Source organism: Carya illinoinensis, chromosome 7 (genome assembly GCF_018687715.1).
Source record: "Carya illinoinensis cultivar Pawnee chromosome 7, C.illinoinensisPawnee_v1, whole genome shotgun sequence".
Classification (NCBI taxonomy): domain Eukaryota; kingdom Viridiplantae; phylum Streptophyta; class Magnoliopsida; order Fagales; family Juglandaceae; genus Carya; species Carya illinoinensis.
The window spans coordinates 37,696,020-37,713,332 of record NC_056758.1 but is presented as its reverse complement, the minus strand read 5'-3'; the positions used below and the strand labels follow the sequence as shown (position 1 = coordinate 37,713,332).

Here is a 17,313-nt window from a genome sequence, read left to right as displayed (position 1 = left end):
TTGAACTATTAATCAAAACCATTTGAATGACTTGAGAACCGTCAATTTTGTTCGAATAGGTTAATTGTCTGTTCGAACAGACTTCATATTTGAACAAATAATAGTTTGTTCGAACATATTTATCATCATTCAAATATATTATAAACTATTCAAATAGATGTTTTCAATTTGAACGTATATAATTGCGTTCAATCATATTATTTTTGTTCGAACATAAATAAACTATTCGAACACTCCCTCTATTATAATAAGTTCAAATAAATTTGCGTTGTTTGAATCAAATTTCAATTGAGTTTGGACAGTAAATGTTCCATCTGAACGGTTTTTTGAGATGAAAATGTTTCATTCTAAAGGAATATGCTCGTTAGAACACTTTTGATCGATTCTGTAAGATTTCATCCTTAAAAGTATTTTCTTGGATGAAATTCAAATTTCGTCTCTAAAAATCTTTTAAGACAGATCTCTCGGGACGAAGTAGAGATGAAATTTTTCAAAAAGAAAAAAAAAAAATCATTTTCTTGTAGTGAATCTAGTGATATTTGTTAACCCTAAGTCAATAGGATGAGATTCAGTATGAAAAAATATATTCATCATTCTAATTCTCATCATCTCCTCATCATTCTATGATGTGCCATTAGATGATATGTTCATAAGTGAAATATAATAAATAATCTCTAATCATCTAATGTCATATTATAGGATAATGGGAGGATAATGATAATTATGATGATAAATAGCATTACTCATTGAGTATATATAGTAATGAAAATGCTTGCTTAATTGTAGCTATCTTAAGGTCATTTAAATTGAGAAACTCATTTCATCTAATCTCATTATTATAATTTTTATAAAATTTCACACAAAATATAATAAATAATTTAACTTTTTCAAATCTCAAAACAATAATAATATTAAAAAATAATATTATAATAATATTTTATTCAATTTTCAATAATCTAAAACTATTTATTCTCATCTCACTGTTTAAATAACCTTTCTAACTAATTGGCCAATATGTCGTTCCTCCACTCTTACTGGTCTTTCCAACCTACTTAGTTGACCCAATATTGGCAGTGTGAGCTCTTGTTCAAGAAATATATAGACTAAAAAATTATTGGTCTGAGCTTCAACATGAGGTAGTTGGGATGGGAGAGCTCCTGTCTCGACCAAGCTATAATACCGATCACAGACATTGCAATAATTGAACAGACGGGCTATATTTAGAAGATTTCCTTGGGTCAAGACACCTTCTTTAAAAAAGAAAAATATATATAAAAAAATATGCTAAAAAGTAAAAACTACCTCACTTCCAAATGTAATTTCTGACATTAGTCATATAAAATTAATATTAAATTTTTCTTGAGTCCATTTAAAAATGTAGGCCCAGTATAAGGTCCGCAAAATACCTTACGATTGGAACCCATAATGCCTGGGCAGCTCTAGCGGAGGACCCGTTTTCGTCATCTGGACTGCAATCCCGGACCATCACATTTACATTTGAATCAGACCTAAATGTCAATAAACCTCTTCTCAAGGGCCTTTTCGTAAACCCAACGCATTCAAATCTGAAATGCTTTCGAGAAGCAAAACACAACATCCCGCCCGTTAGTTCCTCCTCCCTCGCAAGATTCAGCGACTCCATATGAGAGATAATCGGTAACAGTGCGTGAGAGAGTGAGGGAGCACAGGAAGATAAATTACTTGGCTATGGAGAAGATCTGCGTCGCAGTCCGAGTGAGACCTCCCGTATCCTCAGAACCCTCCAATGGAACATACTGGAAAGTTGAAGACAATCGCATTTCTCTTCACAAGGTTCACGGCACTCCTATCTCTGCCCTCTCTTACGCTTTCGGTACTTTTTCCTCTCTCTCTCTCTGAAATATGGGGGCTCATTTGTTTTGTTTTGTGTTTCTTTGAGATCTTGCGAGTTTGTTTCGTAGTGACTTTCATTTTGTTTCAGATCACGTATTCGACGAAAGCTGCACGAATGCTAGGGTTTATGAGCTTCTTACAAAGGACATCATTCATGCCGCAGTTGAAGGCTTTAATGGTATTCCTTTTTTCCTTTCCTTTTATTTTATTGAAATTAACTTCTTCGAATTTAGCATATTTTTTGTTTAAAATATATTTAAGGATTGATTATCGTTACATAGTTGATTAAATATAGTTTTTACTCAGGTTTCTAGATATTAGCTTCTGAGCATATTGAGAACGAAAGGGAACATAATTTTGACTATTCAATTAATTATTAACCCCACTGCCACGAAAGGAGAAAAAGAAAACAGATGAAAGGAAAAGAAGCTAAAACTGTAGCCCTTGTTTTCTGGAAATATGAAGAAATAATAGATAAGTTCATAATGAACAGAAGGGTGGTTCTGCTTTCTATGGTTTTACTATTTTTCTTTCCTGAAACATCATTTTTGATCCCAGCACTTTTATTTACTTAACAAAAAAAAATTATTTTCTTTTAAAAAGTACGTTTCTTCTTGACTGACGTTTCTATTTAATTTTAAACTTGATTTTTGGCCAAGTTAGTTAATTTAGCACAATACAAATTCTGACGGTGGAAGACTATTTTCAACCGTACGGTTTTGAGCAAATCAAGGATCTGTTATAAATGGGCATGGGATCACAAAATTGTATACTTCTTCTACCGGATTAATGAAACTGAAAAATCAAGAGCAGTGAAGGCCGTAGTTGGTCAATTTGAGTATTTTGTACAGGTAGATTTTCATGTTGGGTGTACTCTATCAAAGTAATTAATGTGTGTTTTGTCTCCCGTCGAACTCAATATCTTCTATATTTATTTAACGCGGAATGTGAAAAGAAGAATGTAGTGATTGCTTTTTTTAATTAGACATGTCATTTAGATATTAGCATGGAAGCTGATTAATGCGACTTTAATAGGAACTGCATTTGCATATGGACAAACTAGCAGTGGCAAGACTTTCACCATGAATGGCTCTGAAACTGATCCAGGGATTATTCACCGGGCAGTTAAAGATATATTTGCAAAAATCCAGATGGTAAGCAGGTCCATGAATGTTCCTGATGTTGTATTTATTTATAATGATCTTTTGAATTCTAACCTTTTTTCTGTTGGTGCGTAATAATTTCAGATATCTGACCGTGAATTTCTGATTCGGGTTTCCTATATGGAAATTTATAATGAAGAAATTAATGATCTTTTTGCCGTAGAGAACCAGAAATTGCAAATACATGAGAGTTTGGAGGTTGGTATTGACAGTTTTAGAGTTTATTATAGTTCGTTTAGATGTATAGAATCACTGATTTTTCTTCTCTTTTAGCGTGGGATATTTGTTGCAGGTCTGAGGGAGGAAATTGTTAGCAACGCCGAGCAAGTGTTGAAGCTCATAGATTCAGGAGAAGGTTTGACTTAAAAGCATAACTTATTGGCCTTAGGCTTCTTACATGTTCTTTTAGTTGGATACGTTTCTTACATGCTATTTTTTTATTTTTTTCCCAGTTAATAGGCACTTTGGTGAGACTAATATGAATGTTCGTAGTAGTAGATCCCACACAATATTCAGGATGGTATGTCCTTTACATGTTGATTCTACAGCTCCGCTTAAAACTCTTGGATTTCATGCTACCTCATCTTATATGTGAAGGTGATTGAAAGCAAGGCGAAGGACACTGATTCTTTCAGTGATCATTTGAGTACCGATGCCATTCGTGTTGCAGTCTTGGTTTGTACTCTCTTACTTCATATTTTAGATCATATTCTAATTTTAGATATTTTTTTCTAATTTTTATATTATTTTTGCTGCAACAAAGAACTTGGTAGATTTAGCTGGGTCCGAACGGATTGCTAAAACTGGAGCTGGTGGGGTACGTCTAAAGGAAGGAAAGCACATTAACAAAAGCTTAATGGTTCTGGGTAATGTGATTAACAAACTAAGTGATGGTGCAAAACAGAGGTATTTGTTTTTCTGTTAGTAAGTCATGTTGATTTGATAAAACAACAATGTCACGGTGAGAAAAAAAAAAAAAATGTTGCAGGGGTCATATTCCTTATCGTGATAGTAAGCTGACCCGCATACTTCAACCTGCTCTTGGTGGCAATGCTAAAACTTCAATAATATGCACATTAGCACCTGAGGAGGTGGTCTACTTATTTTCTCTTTTCGTCTCATTTTCCTTATCATCATTATTATTTTGGCATGTTACATTAAGTTCAAATTTTTGGTTTTTAACATGGTATGTTAACGATTCATTTAGGTACACATTGAGGAAACGAAGGGAACTCTCCAATTTGCTAGCAGAGCCAAGCGCATCACTAATTGTGTTCAAGTGAATGAAGTATGTTCTCTGTTTTGTTTTGTACACTTACCATGTACTCGTGTTTATGAATCAGTGGTCTTGCTAGTGTAAGCTTTTTCTGACATTCATTGGAACATCAGAAAACTTTGGCGTATGTGTTATGGTCTCAGAAAAACTTAATATCCCTTTACCTTACTTTCCGGAGATCTGTAAATGCATCATAATTGTTGTTTTTAATCTTTTTTCTCAACCTGGTCGAGTTGTGCATGTATTTCAGCATTAATTATTTCATCTTTTTCCCGTTTTGTTAACCCTTGATGTTCCAGTGTACTTTTGATGTTAAGTTCACAAATAACTGGCTTGCTACCTAACTGAATAATGAGTGTCTACTGGCAGTTTGCACTTTTCTTTGTTCTTTGCAGTTGTTATGATATCATATAGCATCTTTTTCTCTGCTTATCATTTTATCCTTCCCCTTGAATTCGATGGTGCAACTTAGTCTAATGAAGAGCAATTATTTTTATAGATTTTGACAGATGCAGCCTTATTGAAGCGGCAAAAACTAGAGATTGAAGAGCTTCGTAAGAAACTTCAGGTGATGATCCTCTTTTGTTTCTATTACAGAGAAAAGGTTGGACACAAACTAACACTGCCAAAGTCTTCTTTAGGGATCTCATGCTGAGGTGCTGGAGCAAGTGATCTTAAAATTGCGGAATGATTTGCTCAAGGTTGGTTGTTATTTTTGCCTTTCAAAATGTGGGCCATTACTCAAAGCAAGCATAAGCTTTTACCTTTCGTTGGAAGCATTTGGTTCTCACTTATTTTTCCTCATTCAGTATGAATTAGAGCGGGAGAAGCTTCACATGGAATTGGAAGAGGAGAGGAAATCACACAGAGAACGTGATCAATGCATTCAGGAGCAACAGATGAAAATTGTTGATCTCAGCAATCCTCTTACTTCATCAGACTTTGACCCGAACTCTGGTCAGGTACTGCTCATGCAAAGTAATGAACTATTGTTCCAAGTAACTTTTGTGGTAGATGCTTTCCAGTCACAATCTTTTATCTATTCTCATTGTTTCTAAGTTCTCCAGCCGGAGTACTACCTTACTTTCACCTCGACAGTTTCTCATAGGCATTAATTACAACTTGGTTCATCCAAACCTCTATCTGATTTTGGTAATTGGAATTGTTTTATACCATTCTGCTTTAACTTAGTCTAAGTCATCTTTAAATGATGTGGATACACAATTGCAAGCCACAGAAGACACCTGGCATTACTATAGCCATGTTTTGGTCTTACTGAAGATTTATCTTTCATTCTTTTATGCATTGCATTAAACATATCCTAATGATGAGCGGGCTGTTGACTGGATTCAGATTGTTAGCCAGCATTTTCTAGGAAAGTAGGCATTTTTGCTGCCCTAGGGATCACAAAAAGGACTAGATTGTTTTATTAAAAAAAAATCTAAATGTGATGCAAAATACTAGATTGGTAGTTGCAATAGATTTTCATGGATTGAGTGCCCATGAGTTTCTTGTATCGGATGTAAATTTAGTCAGGTGTTTCTTCTGTATGAATCCGGTGTACTTGGGCTATGCCTATTGTTCTATTAATAAAGTTCATGATTACTTACAAAAAAAAATTGTTCTTTTACATGTCCATCGGATTCTTGATCATCTCATTATTCCTATCTACTGGTAGGGTCAGGATTCTGAAAGACAAAGCCTCAAGGAAGAATGCAATGACAGCAATATCATATGCCATGGAGATGCTTTTAGAACCCCTTGCTTCAAGGCAGCTCCCAAAGCCTTTGTTGTCAAGCGATCAGATTACCCAATGCTCCCTGATTATAGTCCCCTTCCAGATACGTTTAGCAATGTGGCTGATGAAGACACATGGCTGAAAATGAATAAAGGTTACATAGCTGACCTTGATTCACTTCAACTGACTCCTGCAAGAAAAGTTCAATCATTTCCTTCAAGTGATGCTACCCCTGTGAGTTTATATTGCTGAGTTTTTCTCCTAAACTTGATGAATTCATGTTAGTTAATATGAACACTGTTTGATCTAGCAAACACAGAAATGGGATATTTCAATTAGTTACCTCTTGTATTGGTGTCATCAACCCTCTCCCAATGACGTAACACTAACTCAAACTTGACTATACCCCATTAGCAAGGACAGAAGCCAAAGTCATGATTGTTGATTTAATTTCCTTTAGTTGGCTTGTTTACTTGTAGATGTTTATACCTCCAATTTCCATGCAATAATCTCAATGGAAAAGTGAAAAGTTTTTAAATTAGAAGCTCATCATCCTCATTATTTGTCTGCCATCTTTAATAAATATTCCTACCACTCATGGTCGTGACGATTTTGAACAAACAAGACTTTGGTTAAAGGTAACTTATCAAATATCGAATACATTTAGACTCTGTAGCCTGTAATATATGGCTATGTTAATGATGCTTTTTGATGTTTTTATAATTTTGTATTTCTGTTGGGGCCTAAAGTTTTATGGTTGTTTTGGTTGGACTCGTTACATTCTCTTAGACCTATTCATCCAAGAATCATAAACAAGAGGTTCAACATCTCAAGAGACAATTACTTATTGCCACAGAAGAAAGAAATGAACTGGAGGTTAGTACATATCAAAACTTTGATGTTTTCTTTTTGGTTACTATACAATTTTCAAATGCAGTTTTTTGGCTCAGAAAATGCTTGCATAATTTAAGTTGTCATGGCATGGTAAATCTTTTTCTTGCTTCATTTAAAGTGAGGTTTGGATAGTGAGTTGAGATGAAATGAGTTGAGATAAAAGTTGAATAAAATATTGTTAGAAGATTATTTTTTAATATTATTATTGTTTTGAAATTTGAAAAAGTTGAATTGTTTATCATATTTTGTGTGGAAATTTGGAAAAGTTGTAATGATTATAGGAGGTGAGATAAGTTGAGATCAACTCTGAATCCAAACAGGGCGGCGAGCCTTTATCTTTGAGCTCATTCCCCATATAGTAGCCCCTTGTCTTTGTTAGGTGAAGCATATATTTCAATTTGTACATTCTTGCTATATGTGAAACCCATTCGTGCATATTATAGCTTTGACGTTGTTTCTTTTATTGATCCCTTGCATTTATTTACAGAGAAAGCATGCAGAGGAGATACTTTTGAACCATCAACTAATGGATGAAATATCTAAAATTCAACAAGAAGCAAAACTTATACAAGAGATCCCCAAAAGGCTTGGTGAATCTGTGGAATGTTGCAAAGATATCTATGAGGATGTTTTGTCAATAATACAGGTCAAATCCACCCTTAACATCTGCATCATCAAACTTTATATGATGTTTGCCTTCCAGAGGACATTTACTTTTATTCTTTCTTAGCAGAGTTTCGTATCTGATGAGGAATCCTCAACTTCAAAATTGGTATCGAGCACAAGCGAAATTGGTATAAGCCTGTTTAATACTTTGGAAACACATTTCTCCATGGCAATGGATGACCACAGTTCTTTCACTGGGAACAATTCTCTAATTCAAGAACAACGCAAAGTGCTTTACGAGAAGTTGAACAGCACAATTACATCCCTGGTATTGTCGCAGACAGCTACAGTTGAGGATGAACAATCGAGGGCTAAACGGTGTAACTGTGAAAATAAGGTAGCTACCTGTTCAAAACTATCAAAATATCATTCATTAACTCTCAATTTGGTCTCCATCAAGTTTTTAGGATTACTTTTCTCCTTTTTTAAGCATTTGATTCTTTAGTTATGCGTGCTATTTATTTTGAATGAATTATACCTTAATTGGTTGGCTGATTCTTGTATGGTATAAGAATATGAGCAAAAAAGTAACTAAAATATGAAATGTTCTTTAAATTTTTGTTAATTTTCAGGACAAAACAGTGGATCATTAGCTTTTCTGGGTTTTTCCTTTGGAAATCGATATCTGAAAACAATTGAAACTTCAAATCTTTTCTTTCCTTCAAATTTGCTCCTCTATGGTCCTTACTAGAAACAACACAAGCTAGGTTCTACAAGATGGCCTATGTTGGACGCTTGCATCTGAGGATAATTTAATTTTTGCTAGTCTGTAGAAGAAATCATTTCTTGTTTTGAGTCCTGATCTTCTCCTTCCAGTTTCTGCTTTTCTTTTCTGGGTGCAGTGGCATAATTTTCACTTATTAAATACTAGGGTTTACAATTAACCGTTTTCCTGCTTTTGGTGATCTATCATGGCACAAATTGCTTCTCAAAACACTTAAAAGTCAATCAAATTTGAAGTTTAGAGTTGGGGTTCTAGACACCACCCACCCATTTGGTTTTTGTTGCAGTAAGCTGGACATGCAGATGTTAGACATGATGTTACATGGGAAACGAAATACTAAATACTTAAGTTGAGGGAAAACATATTGCAAATTGTTAGGGAAAATAAGTACTTCTGCAGAGCTACAATAGCAGAAAGGAATAAGTTAATAACTCATTTCTCCAATGCACTTCAAACTGATTTTAGGGCATGCTTATTTGTGGTTACAAACTTTAATAAGGATCCTGTGATGTAGAAAAAATGTGTTTCCCTACATCAAAACTAAAAAGTGAATAAACTCTTGATGAAGTAGCTTTTCTATATGCTTCTAAACTTTGCAAGGGTACTTATGGTTATCAACCCTTCTAAACTCTTTACATTGATATAGTTCATGTTTAAATCCCTAATTTGTATGAATAATTCTATAAGTTGGGGTTACGCACGCCTCCATATTATTGAAATTCCTGTGCAACCTATCCCAAAAAAACCTCATGGTTAATAAGGATCACTAAGAGTAATGTCATCAAGCTCATGCCGAAAAGAGAATTGTCTGCATGCATGTATATGCACAGGCACGCACATGAAGTATCTAGTCTATCACATAGGACATGTGAAAAAGAACTACATTCTGTCTGGAAACTGTTGGAAAGTATATGAGTTGATTTCTATTGTTTAAAGATCTAGTTTCTTTGTTTAAGGGATGTACGCAGGATGGAGAAACTGCTTGTTGGGAGGAAGAGCTGAACACTATCAAGGAAAGATGCCATGGCTTGGAGAAAGAGTTGGATTTCAATAACCAGCTCCTGGTGGTTTCTAAAGAAAGATACGATAGTTTGGAAGCAGAGTTTCAGCTATTGAAAGAAGATAAAGATCATTTGCACCAAATGGTCTCGGAGTCATCTCGAAAACTTGCACTCGTAGCTGACCAGAAGGAAAACGTTTTGAGGGATTTGAACACTGAAGTACAAAGAAGGAAAAATCTAGAAGAAGAGATTAAACAGTTCAGTGCTGCCTTTGCCTCTCGGCAGAGATCACTAGTGTCTTTCCAGAATGATGTTAAGTCTAAATGTGAGAAGTTGAGAGCTCAATATTTAGTCTCTGTACCCAAATCTCTTGGGTGTTAAAAGTTCACTAGCACTTGCTTGTTTAATGCACGGAACGGAAGCTAACAATTTGAGTGCCGGTTGTTTAACTCTTATGAACTTCATGATGCTTGTCATTTATTTAAATGTATTTATTTGACCTAGTATAGACTTTCTTTGTTTTCATATTGTTTGTTACTCATTTTTAAAGCTATTATAGACGTCTTACTGCTTGATATTACTGTTATTAAAAAGAAATAATTTTTACAATCTTAGAACGTAGAGCTTTTATGTACTTTTAAAAAAAAAAAATGGATAAATTTAGGATCTATATGATTTTTTTTTTTAATGATACACTTTATTTTTTTAAAATGGAATATGCGAGTTTTATATACTTTAAAATTATGTCTATCATTACTTTTGTTAAAAGTGTTAGGGGGCAATTGTGCGTAAATGCACCATGGAACCCAGGGATTTAGCACAAACTATTACAATACTACGGGGATATAATATAACTGGATAGAGAAAAAACTAATATTTGTATAATTTTATGAAAATAGTATATTAAAGGCATTAATAGCCTTTTTTTTTTTCCAAAAAAGAAAAAAGAAAAAAGAAATCTTAAATGGTAAATATTCGACGATGGGCCAAGGGCTTTGATAATTGATAGTGTCAATTTGTTGGCATACTTGAAGGCTGACTCAAACTCAACCCTTCGCCTTTTATACTAATAAGCCGAGTCTTGGAGCCAACTTGATAGAACTTTGTGCAGAAAATTTCAGTCTCTCAACTTTTTTTTTTAATATATTATATATTACTCTTTCATTTCACTTCTATTTATTTTGATGATGTGATACTATTATCTATCGATTCTTATTTTGAGAGTTTAAAATTAATCTAATAATTAATAAATAATGTCATTTAAAAGCCATAGAATAAAAATAAGATGAAAGTGGTCTACTGTTTCAAAAAAAAAAATGTTCAGCTAGACCTGATCTGTTCTTTATTCTTACTAAAAACTAAAATGGGCTTCGATATTCAGATTAAAGTTCTTTTAAGAATAACTGGGCCCAGCCCATCAACGAATTTGAGAACAGAATTTATAAAGGGCTCGATCTCCCCCACGGACCCCACTCCGTTCCTGCCTTTCTCGCCCTACCGCGAACCCCAAGACTGCCTCTCTGCCCTACCGTCAACCCCAAGAAACCGGTAGTCCTTGCCAAGTCTAAACTCTCCCATCCCTGTTCCTCTACCTGAGGGCAAGAATCACCCTCGCACTCTAAAGCGATATGCGGGATGGGCCGCCTGGTTTCCCACAAGAGATCGGGGGAGGCTACAGTGGAGAAAACTATTACTGGTATTTGCCATTCGCCTTCCGATATGCTTGTTGTTGAACCTGAATTTTGTCCCCAGGCTGCTGTGGATTGGTATGTGTTGGGTGAAGATAGGGGCTCTAGCGGTAGTATCCCAGATGTGAAAGAAAAGGCAAGAAGGCATCTTGCTGCATTGGGGTGGGTGTTTTGGTATGGACAGAAGGGAGCAAGGCGTGAGTTACGCTATACTTCACCCAAGGGAAGATGTTTTTATTCGCTTCGGACGGCATGCAAAGCCTGCATTGATCAAGGAGTCTCAGAGAATGTTGGTTCTAATTCTGTTTCCAACACCGAGCGTGTAATTTCTGATCAAGGAGGAGTTTCAGGGAATGTTGAGTCTAATTCTGTTTCCAAGACAGAGTGTGTTGCTTCCCAATCTGTTTCTGAAACCGAGGATGTTGTTTCTACTTCTGTTTGCGTTAGTGTTGGTTCTAATTCTCTGTCTTTTACTGAGAACGTTGCTTTTAGTTCTGTTTGCGAAAGGGTTGCTTCTGGCCCTGGTTGCGAAACTTTTGCTTGTAATGTTAAGCCTGCGGAAGATAGAAATTTCGGTCATGATTTTAAGGGTGAGTTAGCCGGTCACCCGAAGAGGAAAAAAGGGGAGGAATTACCAGATTCGAAGAAGAAAAGGGAACATTCAACCAATCGTCAGTCAAACAATGTGATCGGATCAAGAAAAAGAGCACGGGATGCCGTAATTCCTAGTTCCTCAAACCACAAACGTCGATCGATTTTATCTTGGTTGATAGACAACGACGTCGTCTTGCCCAGGACAAGAGTGTGCTACCGTGGTAGTAAAATGAAAGCGGGACTCATAACTCGTGATGGGATCGAGTGCGATTGTTGCTGTGAGGTGTTTACTCTCACTGGTTTTGAAGTTCATGCGGGTAGTTCAAATCACAGACCGGCTGCTAATATTATACTCGAAGATGGGAGGTCTTTGCAAGATTGTAAAAAACAAGGGATTGAGAGTAATCAGAATAAAAGCTTCACAACAACGTTACCAGAGAATGATGCCGTATGCTCTGTTTGTCACTATGGGGGTGAGTTAGTTTTATGTGACCGGTGTCCATCATCATTTCACAAGTGCTGCCTTGGCTTGAAGGTTGTTCCAAATGGCGATTGGTTTTGTCCATCATGTACTTGTGGAATTTGCGGTCATAGCAGGTTCGAAGAAGACGGTGGAGATTCTATGGACAATAGTTTCATTACTTGCAAGCAATGTGAGCATAGATTTCATTTGGGGTGCCTAAGGAGTAAAGAGTTTGTCAATGAAAATCATTGGTTTTGTGGCAGAAAGTGTGAATATATTTTTTTGGGCCTGTCTAAGCTTCTGGGAAAATCAATTCTCGTGGGTGTTTATAATTTGACTTGGACATTATTGAAGTCCGCATATTCTGAAAGCTGTAATCTTGATGCTGCTGAAATTGAGGCTGCGATACAGAATGACGGCAACCTCAGTGCTGCTCTGAATCTGATGCACGAGTGTTTTGAGCCTGTCAAAGAACTTCGTACCAACAGAGACCTTATTAAAGATGTGATTTTCAGTAGAGGATCAGAGCTTAACAGATTGAACTTCCGAGGGTTCTACACCGTGCTATTGGAGAGAAACAATGAAGTAATTTGTGTGGCTACTGTAAGGATTCATGGAGAAAAGGTGGCGGAAGTACCCCTTGTTTGCACCAGGTTTCAATACCGTAGACGTGGAATGTGTCATATATTGATGGATGAGCTTGAAAAGCAACTGATGGCACTAGGAGTGGAGAGATTGACTTTACCTGCTGCTGCTACTGCGCTGAAGACATGGACAACTTCGTTTGGGTTCTCAAAGATGACAGATTCTGAGAGATTACAGTTTCTAGACTATACTTTCTTGAATTTCCAAGATACCATCATGTGTCAGAAACTCTTAATCCCTAAAGCAGAGATTGGAGACCAATTACTTTTGGCTAGTGCTGCGAGCCCTGGGAAATTCAATTCAGAATGTTTGGATGAAGGAGCCAGATTTAGGAAGGCAAGCAGAGGCAATATTACTGATTATTCTGAGTGCCATGAGAGGGAGAAGATATCGGCCAGAAAGACCCAAAGCACTGAGTATTTCAAGTACTACCAGAGGAGGAAGATATCAGCAAGAAAGACCCAAAACACTGACTATTTCAAGTACTACGAGAGGAGGAAGATATCAGCCTTCAAGGGCCAAGCCCAATTCCACGATGTACCTGGGAGAGATCTAGTGTCAACATTTTAATATGGTTCAAATTCTTCATGATATCTACGAGTTCTTTTACGGAATAAACGAGAAAGAGAATTGATAAAAATGTTACTTTAGATGTCTATCTAAATATTGTGTGCTAATTAGGTGAAAGTGATTCGAGCTTATTTATCTGTCAATTAAGGTTAACGTCCTTGTTAAATTTCTTCTATTTACCTGTCAATCGAGAACAAAGTATTGCAAATACATGAGAGTTTGGAGGTTGGCCATTGGAAGTTTGGACAATTTACTGTAGTATGTAATCCCCGAAGAAAAGAACTTGGGTAGATTTAGCAACATCTGAAAATGGTAAATCTCAGCAATCTTGTTACTTTTTCAGGCTTCAACCTGAACATTGAACACCGGTCAAGTTCTGTTGTTGCAGAGTAGTTTGTAGGATATTTATTGTAGTCCTAATATTGTTGTAAGTTCCTTTCGAGGTCGATGCTGTCTTAACCACATTATCGTTCATATTCTGATTGCTTTTATTAGAATTCTGTTGACAGAGACTACCTTGGTCTCACCTTACGCATCACTTTTTAGACATTAATTACAACTTGGGTTCATCCAAGCCTTTTCTTCCATTCTGCTATATCTGGTAGGTCTATGTATCTTCTTTGAATGGTTTAGATGGCTCATTTGCATGCCATTCTCAACATTTCTGGGTCTGTGTTTTAATCTTAAAATTTAGAATTTAAAACTTAAAATTAAAATATAACTTTGGATATAATATTATTCTCAGTGCATCGCCCGGATATGCGATCAGATATGTTAATTCAATCTGTTCGTGATATCCTTTTTGTTCTAAAAGATCCTAAATAATCAGAACTTGATTCGTGTGAGTCAAAAAGAGCAGAATGAATGCACAAGTGGGTGGTCCGCTGGTCCTACAAATGTGAACGCTAGTGCTTTTAATGGGTTGATTAGAGCTATCAACTAGACAGTAGACAGCATGGTGATGGAAAATGAGGCCCATATCCCATCTCCATAATGTATTAAAACACGTTGTGAAGGCCCACATGAATGGATAATATAATAAAGCCTCTTTCACAGACAAGTTGATACTTAAGATGTTAGGTGCAACAATTTTTATTTTGCGCAATTGAGGGGGCGAGGAGCAGTCGACTCAGGACGTTGCCAGTATATCTATAGGAATTGGTAGTTTATCCATCTACAAAGAAACGGAAGTGTCAGTTGAAGATGAAGTAAACAAAACAATGATTTTCTTGCATAAGAAAAAGAAATGTTTTATTATGTGTGTAAAATACACTATGCTTAATTGAAAAAAATTTGATTTAAATGATTAATTTTAAAATTTGAATCTTACAAATCAAATTTTACTATTTAAGTAATGTAGATAATGTACTCTAATACCGACTTAAAAATATAATAAATCGGAAGAAAAATAATGCAGTTCTTCCAAATTACTTTAGCCAACTAAGTTTTATTTTTTAGCTGAGTCATCTATTTATTTATATGTGCATGTATGTTAAAAAATTATTCGTAATTATGTACATATGTATGTATCTTATTGTAACAGAAAAAATGGAAGAAACAATCTAGAAACGACATTCAATTTGCCACTGTTCCCATCGACTTTTTAATTATGTGTACCCTTCACATACTTGACAAATATTTTCAATGACCATTTAGAGAGGCACAGAAAGACAATTCAGGAAGGTGTGATGGCTACAAATAAAGACATAATATGGATGAGCAGCCGCAGGACACTGAAATTTGAAGAAATAGGATTAAAAACACACGCACGAGCCAACCTTCTAGGTGCAGGGAATCTTCACAAATCGTAGGTTTTGCCCAGCAGTTATAGACATATAACCTAGAGAAGTAATAGAGATTGTTCGGACTCTCTCTCTCTCTCTCTCTCTCTCTCTCTCTAAGAAAAATGCCCTAATCTTTCTCTAGTTTTCAGTCCAAAATGATGTCTACTATCCCATATAAGTCACCGGCACTTCATCATTTCTTCCTACTGCTAGAGCTTGCAAGCCTACTTTAATGGCTTCCACACCACCCAAACCATCAAAACAGCTTGGAGAATTTTTACTGGAGCAACAAGAACCTTTCATCCTAGACGAGTATCTTTTAGAAAGAGGGTGCCTGAAGAACAGCTCAAATTCAAGAAGCAACCTTGGCAGCTGCTGCGGCAATTCAACGAAGTTACTAAAGAGGTCGGCCAGTTGTGGCTTAAACAAGAGCAGAAATGATGTTCCACGCTGCTCCAAAATACTGGGATGTGTATATAAGAAGTTTGTTTCAATTAAAGAGGACAAGAGAAGGAAGAGTTCTGAATATAAAGATGAAGAATATAGTGCCCCTGCAACGGAGATGGTTGACAAAGAAGTTGCGGAATCGGATGGTTTTTCCTCATCTAGCAGCACGACAGTGTTCAACTCCTGCTCAGAGAGCGATAAGGAGGAAATATCAACTTCATCATGTAAAGATCAGACCTTCTTTGATGTCGAAACTTTCCAAGCTATGGAACTCTGCAATGTAAGAGGGGTGGAAGTTTTTATTTTCAATACAATGATTTCATTAGGTTACTCACAAAGTTTACAGGATGCAACAGATCGAAAAACTTCGGCGGAGATGCAATGAAGACAGTAAGCAACTCAGCCCTGTGTCAGTACTAGAAGAAATATCCTCCCCTGAAGGTCTCCATCTTTTATAACCGTCTCTCTGTCAGCTTGAAACTTCAGTAATGTATGATTATGATATTTTTCGTCTTCTCTTACTTTTGTTAACTAGCTCTTTTAAACAAAAACAGAGCAACAAAATGCCAGGATAAGACAAGAAGAGAATCCAACAGCCTGTCCCAAGAAAGGTCTACAAGACTGCACACTATCATCAGTAGCTCTTCCAAGGGAATTGCTCTTTCACTTGGCAACAGAGAAGCCAATTCATACAGGAGTTGCAGAGTTGCAAAGGCTTGGAGAGTCTATTGCAACAAACAAAGCAGCTTCTGTTTGATTGTGTGAGGGAGGCGATGGAGACCCATGTGAGGAGGGAGAGAGGGAAGCAGCATCACAAAGAATTGTTGGGGCCTGAAGAGCTCGGGAGGCTCATCTGTGAAAGAATGAGGTTATGGGGGAAACAGGCTGGAGATGAAACAAACACAAATTATTTCTTGGATTTGGACTCGGATTCCGTGGACGAATGGCGTACTTTGGAACAGCAGAAGAGGAAAATTGCGTTGGAGATTGGAGATGCCATTTTGGAAGAGATCCAGACTGAAATTGTCATAGAAACGAATGATTTCCCGACAGCAACAGCATTTTGACCTCATTCCAAATTTCACTGCTTACGCTTGATTACCTGCTCATCCTTCTATGTTATCTCTGAGTCAGTCATTCTGAGCCAGGACAAACGAAAGACGCATATTCCTTGCAGTAGCCACCTTTTCCAGGAGCAGAATTTATATTTCTTTTTAGTTGCAAATTCAACTCAAGCACCCCAGTATACATAACAGGCTGCAAATGTGTGCACAGAGAAACATGCACTACGAACATTAAGCACCAAGCATGCTTGTTGTGGTTAAGCATTCTAAAGACTCAATTCATAAGTGTTTAATCAGTGGGCGTTGATACATTAACCACCAACAGTGACACATCATGCACGTCTCTCTTGTCTCTCAAATCCTTCCCACAATTATATAATTAGTCATGAGCAAAAGCACCTACCTTGGTTGTGATCAAATTAAGACAAGAAATACGTAGAGAGTATTTTTAATTAATAATATTTTTTAATTAGGTATTGAAATTAAGAATTAATGTGGGATATCTTGTCAAATTAAAAAAGAAAAAACAAAGACTACTGCTAGGATTTAAACAACCCATGATCGAAGTTAAAGGTCTCAAATTAGGCTAAAGATGATGAGGCTGGAGATCATCAAAGTAATGCATATATGAGTTTGGAGTTTTGACAGGGATCAGCCACTATAGCGATGTGCAATTTTGCACACCTTACGTGGCAATTGTTTTTTTTTTTTTAATTATGCGAAA

At 36.3% G+C, this 17,313-nt stretch overlaps 3 protein-coding genes across 4 annotated transcripts; all 3 read left to right on the top strand.

Annotated features, from left to right (window-relative positions):
• The first annotated feature begins 1,569 nt into the window (after nt 1-1,569).
• On the top strand, nt 1,570-9,840 carry LOC122315626 (kinesin-like protein KIN-7N). Of its 2 annotated transcripts, none has more exons than XM_043131648.1 (18): nt 1,570-1,852; nt 1,961-2,050; nt 2,908-3,026; nt 3,120-3,233; nt 3,309-3,390; nt 3,488-3,555; nt 3,633-3,710; nt 3,799-3,941; nt 4,024-4,126; nt 4,243-4,323; nt 4,811-4,879; nt 4,953-5,012; nt 5,121-5,273; nt 5,990-6,283; nt 6,839-6,925; nt 7,431-7,589; nt 7,677-7,946; nt 9,290-9,840. In XM_043131648.1, exons 1-18 carry the CDS (start codon nt 1,708-1,710, stop codon nt 9,713-9,715), a joined length of 2,541 nt encoding a protein of 846 aa, XP_042987582.1. In that variant the 5' UTR covers nt 1,570-1,707; the 3' UTR covers nt 9,716-9,840. The 2 variants fall into 2 exon arrangements, with proteins under 2 accessions (XP_042987582.1, XP_042987583.1); XM_043131649.1 differs by having other exon boundaries at nt 1,661-1,812.
• Nucleotides 9,841-10,771: 931 nt separating this feature from the next.
• LOC122315627 (increased DNA methylation 1-like) lies at nt 10,772-13,527 on the top strand. The gene has a single exon (XM_043131650.1). It carries the CDS (start codon nt 10,970-10,972, stop codon nt 13,292-13,294), a length of 2,325 nt encoding a protein of 774 aa, XP_042987584.1. The 5' UTR covers nt 10,772-10,969; the 3' UTR covers nt 13,295-13,527.
• Nucleotides 13,528-15,024: 1,497 nt separating this feature from the next.
• Nucleotides 15,025-16,860, top strand: LOC122317174. The gene is made up of 3 exons (XM_043134128.1): nt 15,025-15,805; nt 15,882-15,966; nt 16,080-16,860. Exons 1-3 carry the CDS (start codon nt 15,311-15,313, stop codon nt 16,280-16,282), a joined length of 783 nt encoding a protein of 260 aa, XP_042990062.1. The 5' UTR covers nt 15,025-15,310; the 3' UTR covers nt 16,283-16,860.
• The last annotated feature ends 453 nt before the right edge of the window (nt 16,861-17,313 follow it).

What these genes read in the sequence shown, in the direction of transcription:
- LOC122315626 (XM_043131648.1), top strand. Translation starts at nt 1,708, where the DNA reads ATGGAGAAGATCTGCGTCGCAGTCCGAGTGAGACCTCCCGTATCCTCA. An exon ending in TATTTGCAAAAATCCAGATG is followed by an intron (nt 3,027 to 3,119) that starts GTAAGCAGGTCC and finishes TAATAATTTCAG; the next exon opens with ATATCTGACCGTGAATTTCT. An exon ending in TGCGGAATGATTTGCTCAAG is followed by an intron (nt 5,013 to 5,120) that starts GTTGGTTGTTAT and finishes TTCCTCATTCAG; the next exon opens with TATGAATTAGAGCGGGAGAA.
- LOC122315627 (XM_043131650.1), top strand. Translation starts at nt 10,970, where the DNA reads ATGGGCCGCCTGGTTTCCCACAAGAGATCGGGGGAGGCTACAGTGGAG.
- LOC122317174 (XM_043134128.1), top strand. Translation starts at nt 15,311, where the DNA reads ATGGCTTCCACACCACCCAAACCATCAAAACAGCTTGGAGAATTTTTA. An exon ending in AAGCTATGGAACTCTGCAAT is followed by an intron (nt 15,806 to 15,881) that starts GTAAGAGGGGTG and finishes AGGATGCAACAG; the next exon opens with ATCGAAAAACTTCGGCGGAG. An exon ending in AGAAATATCCTCCCCTGAAG is followed by an intron (nt 15,967 to 16,079) that starts GTCTCCATCTTT and finishes AAACAAAAACAG; the next exon opens with AGCAACAAAATGCCAGGATA.